This window comes from Acyrthosiphon pisum, chromosome X (assembly GCF_005508785.2).
Source record: "Acyrthosiphon pisum isolate AL4f chromosome X, pea_aphid_22Mar2018_4r6ur, whole genome shotgun sequence".
NCBI lineage: Eukaryota > Metazoa > Arthropoda > Insecta > Hemiptera > Aphididae > Acyrthosiphon > Acyrthosiphon pisum.
Genome location: NC_042493.1, coordinates 103,810,663 through 103,815,679, shown reverse-complemented (window position 1 = coordinate 103,815,679; position 5,017 = coordinate 103,810,663). Strand labels below are relative to the sequence as shown.

Genomic DNA, 5,017 nt, shown 5'->3' with positions numbered 1-5,017 from the left:
TTACAATATTAAACAATCTTAAATTCTTATACCTATTACATGTATTCCTCTAAATGCTTAGGTTTTTTTATTATCCTCCCACTCTTAGTTTGTGTTCCTTTAACTATTTCCTTTTTATTTTGATTTCCTTTATTTAATTCCTTTTCACTTTTGTTTTGGTTTCCTTTATTTAATTCCTTTTCACTTTTCTTTTGGTTTCCTTTATTTAATTCCTTTTCACTTTTCTTTTTCTCTTGATCCTCTATTTCTGTTTTTTTTATTCTTATTTCAGTATCACTACTATCACCATAATCATATCCAGGATCCCATATTAGGTGTTTTCTGTTTCTTTCAACTGTCTGTCCATTACTTAGTTTAATGACAAATGAATTTGGTCTATTACATACCGAAATCACTTTTCCATGAATGTATGGTTTCCTATTATCCATATTAACAAAAACATGATAACCTTCCTTTATTGGTATTAGTTTTTTGGCATTTTTATCATATTGTTTTTTATCAATTTTTTGTTTACTAGTTATTGCCTTTTTAACTGAGTTATAGTTAATTTTTCTTGTCCAAATCTTAGGAACAATCCCTCTCACATTCCTATTGAACATTATTTCATTTGGTGTGTAATTTTCATTTAGAATGGGTGTATTTTTCAATTCTAACATCGCTAAATAAATATCTTTTTTGTCTGCTACAACTTTTTTAAATATGTTTTTAACTGTTTGAATATTTCTCTCTGCCATACCATTACTTTGTGGGTACCTAGGACTTGATGTTTTGTGTTCAAAATCCCATTCTTTAGAAAAATTTTTAAAATTACTATTAGAAAATTGTGGTCCATTATCAGAAAATAAAACTAATGGTATTCCATATCTTGAAAATATTAATTTTAATTTATTAATTGTTGTTTCACTGCTCATATCCTCAAGTATTTCTATATCCACATATTTACTAAAGTAGTCAATGATTAACAATTATTGCCTGTTTTGATATTGAAAAACTGTCAGTACCTACTATTTCCCACGGGTTATCTCCAAAATCTCTAACTGTTATTGGTTCCTTACTATTATTTTTTCTAAAACTCAGACATATTGAACATTTATTTATTTTATCTGTTATTTCTTTAGTCATTTCTGGCCAGAATAAACATTCTCTCGCTTTACTTTTACATTTTTCTATGCTCATATGTGTATAATGTATTTTATCTAACATCTCTTTTCTTAAAGTTTTTGGCACTATTAGGCACTGTCCTTTAAACAATAAACCATCTTTTTCAAATAGTTCTTCTGAGAACGTCACATATTTTTTTATTTGATCAGGTATATTATTTATAGAAGGCCATCCATTTTTAACAAATTCTAATAACATTTGTAATTCTGTATCTTTCTTAGACTCTTCTTTGAACAGCCTCAATTTGTTTTCAGATATGTTTAATTTCTTTATAATCATATTCACCTGCAATTCTATTTCTGATTCGCATAAATCTATATTGTCTTTTATGTGAGCACGACTCAGTGTATCTGCTATTTTTAAAAATTTACCTGGCTTGTATATTATATTTAAATCATACGCCATTAATTTAATTCTCATTCTTTGTAATCTCGCAGGGGTTTTATCTAGTGGTTTTTTAAAAATTGTTTCTAGTGGTTTATGATCTGATTCTATATTTATATTTTTACCATATATGTATTGTTTAAATCTTTCACAACCATATAAAATAGCTAACAATTCTTTTTCTATTTGTGCATACTGTTTTTGTGTGTCATTTAAAGTTTTGGAAGCATATGCTACCGGATAATCATTTTGTAATAATACTGCTCCCAATCCATCTTTTGATGCATCCACCGATAGAGTACATTTTTTATTTAAATCAAAATATTGTAATAAAGGCTCAGAAGTTAAAGCACATTTTAATACATTAAATGCTTTTATTTGAGTTTCACCCCAATACCAATTACAGTCTTTTTTTAATAATTCTCTTAAGGGTACTGCTAGCTGAGACATGTTAGGAACAAATTTTTGTACATAAGTCATCATACCTAAGAATCTTTCTAGATCTTTTTTATTTTTGGGTTCTACCATATTTTCAATAGCTTTTATTTTATTTTTATCAATTTGAATACCCTTTTCTGAAAATATATGTCCTAAAAATTTCACTTCATTAACAGCAATTTGACTCTTTTCTCTATTAAATTTAATCCCCACACTTAATGCTTTATCTAATACTTTTCTTAAAATATCATCATGTTCTTCTTTAGATTTAGCTATAATAATTAAATCATCTATATAGACAAATACATTTTTTATATCTGCAAAAACTCTACTAAATGTTTTATGAAATACTTCTGGGGCTATTTTAATTCCAAAAGGAAGTCTTTTAAACCTATACCGACCAAATGGAGTTATAAATGTTGTCAATTTTGAACTCTTCAGTGTTAATGGGAGTTGCCAAAATCCTTTACTAGCATCTAATACTGTAAATAATTTAGCTCCACTAAATTTAGAAGAGATTTCTTCAAATGTTGGTAAATTAAAATGTTCCCTCAATAGTACCTTATTTAAGTGAAATGGGTCTAAGCAAATTCTTATCCCCTTTTTGTTTTTATTTTTAACTACTACTATTGGATTCACCCATTCTGTTGGTTCTTCTTCTTTAATAATTATATCATTATTTACCATTGTTTCTAACTCTCTTTTTAATTCATCTATAACCGTAAATGGTACTCTACTTGTATACGTAATATTCCCTACAGCTCCAGGTTGTATTTTAAAATCATACTCTTCTACTTTCATGAGTCCTATTCCCTCACTTATTGATTTGTATTTTGGATCATCCATTATGTTTGCATTTACTTCATATAGTTTTTTAACCAAATTTAATTTTATCATTGTTTCAAACCCAATAATTGGTTGACTTTGCTCATCTACTACTATAAAATCTATATATTCAACCATACCATTCTCAAAATAACATTTTAGTTTACACTTTCCTAACACTTTTATGTAACTTCCGTTGTAATTGCTCAAATTTATTTTAATTTTTTCTATTATTTGTCTATTATCAAACTTCATATAAACATGATTTGGTAATACATTCACCTGAGCACCACTATCTATTTTAAAATGTATCTCTTGATTTTCAATCATACAGTTTATAAACCAACCTCTATCTACTATCGAATCTACATTTATGTTGCCTAAAAATAATACTTCATCTTCCTTCATTTCAAACACTTTTTTATTGTTCTTTACATTATTATTTTTATTATTCCTCACATATCTGTTTTTTACATACGCTGGATTACCGTTATTTATTTTTTTAAAACACATGTTACTAAAATGATTATTACCTTTACATGTGTGACACTGCTTTCCATATGCCGGACATTCTTTAAAGTTATGTATTTTTCCACACTTTCCACATATAGTCTGCTTTTGTTCTTTTTTGTTCGTTTTCTGGTGTTGAAAAACTGCTTGAACCTCGGTTGGTTGTCCGTTGTTGATTGCTGCTGCTTGCTCCGTTGTTTGCTCCGCTGATTTAGCAATTTCACATGCTTTACTCAGTATTAAATTTGGAGTTCTTAATAGTCGATCTTGTACAATTTTACATTTTACTCCTGCGACAATACGATCTCTGATTAACCTATCACGTAGTAAACCAAAATTGCAATTGTTGCTTAATTGTCGTAGATCTGTTTCAAATTTTTCAAATGTTTCGTCTGCACCTTGAACTCGACTGTTGAATTTGAAAGTCTCTACACTTTCATTTAGCGCTGGCACATAGTATTCATCAAATTTTTTAATTATGGTATCATATGTCCTGTCCTTTTCCGTAAATTCAAAAGTTTCGCTTACTGTTCTTCCTTCGTCACCAATACAATGTAAGAGAATTGCTATTTTTTCTTCTTCTTTTAGTTTAATTGCACCTGATCCTACCATGTAAAGACTGAACACACTTTTCCATCTAGTCCAATCCTTTCCCGATGATAGATCCTTTGGTTGCCGTAATTGATTCATGGTGATGAGGAAATTGAACTATTATTTTATCCTTTTCGACTGCGCCATGTTATATTTAATAATTAATAATGTTTATAATAATTTAATTAAACATTTTATATATTCTTTATTGATTTATATTAATACTACATGCAGTTTACAATACAATAATTATGATAATAATGATAATGTTTTTATATTACATGCATGAGATTAATTCATAATGTCACTGATAATATGTACAGTGTTCCCATAACACTCGTCTGATCGTAACTTCGACTGATTGAAACGAATGAGATTGAGACGCTCCATTAATATTCTTTAAAAAAAAAAAAATAATAACAAATAAATATTACTTTCAATTCCTATGACCCATAACAACCATTAATAAACAAAAATTTCTATCGTAAATATCAAAATTCCTGTTTGAGCACCTACCGGCGGTGATCAATTCCCTTTCTAAATTAGCCCATGACACTCACAAAGAATGTAGCTTTCTATTGGTGAAAAAATTTTCGAAATCAGTTAAGTAGTTCCATAGATTACTTTCGACAACGGTAACTAACGACTCCTCTTTGTATAATAAGTATAGATGATAATATTATCATCTATATATATTATATATAAGGTACTTAGTTACATAAGATACACACATAGTATAAAACTGCGAATTTATATAAAATATATTAAAAAAAATATAACTTAAATTTAAAACATAAAAATATATATTCTTTTTGTTAAATGTTTGTTATTAATTAAAACCCGAAATACAAAATAAAAAAAAAATATTTATACTAAAACATTCAAATATACAAAATATAACTTTAAGGGTAAAATGTACTTATGATGAGTAGCTGGGATAGTTGTATGACAACTACTATGGTAGATATCAGTGCTGTAACTACAATATTGAATCTTTTAATACATCACATTTGCCTTGTAACGCCTGTACCAGTGGTAGTTGTGGCACTGGTAGATATATGAAGTGAAGATTACATTGTTGAATTAGTCCATATGTATAAGTCACTTT

General features: G+C 27.9%; 1 protein-coding gene across 1 annotated transcript; it reads right to left on the bottom strand.

The window, feature by feature from the left end:
- Positions 1-35: 35 nt before the first annotated feature.
- Positions 36-4,008, bottom strand: LOC103311865. The gene is made up of 6 exons (XM_008191661.1): positions 3,156-4,008; positions 2,316-2,930; positions 2,115-2,255; positions 1,671-2,048; positions 1,202-1,532; positions 36-864 (listed from the first exon to the last, which is right to left on the bottom strand). The coding sequence occupies exons 1-6, from the start codon at positions 4,006-4,008 to the stop codon at positions 36-38; spliced, it is 3,147 nt and encodes a 1,048-aa protein (XP_008189883.1).
- Positions 4,009-5,017: the final 1,009 nt, after the last annotated feature.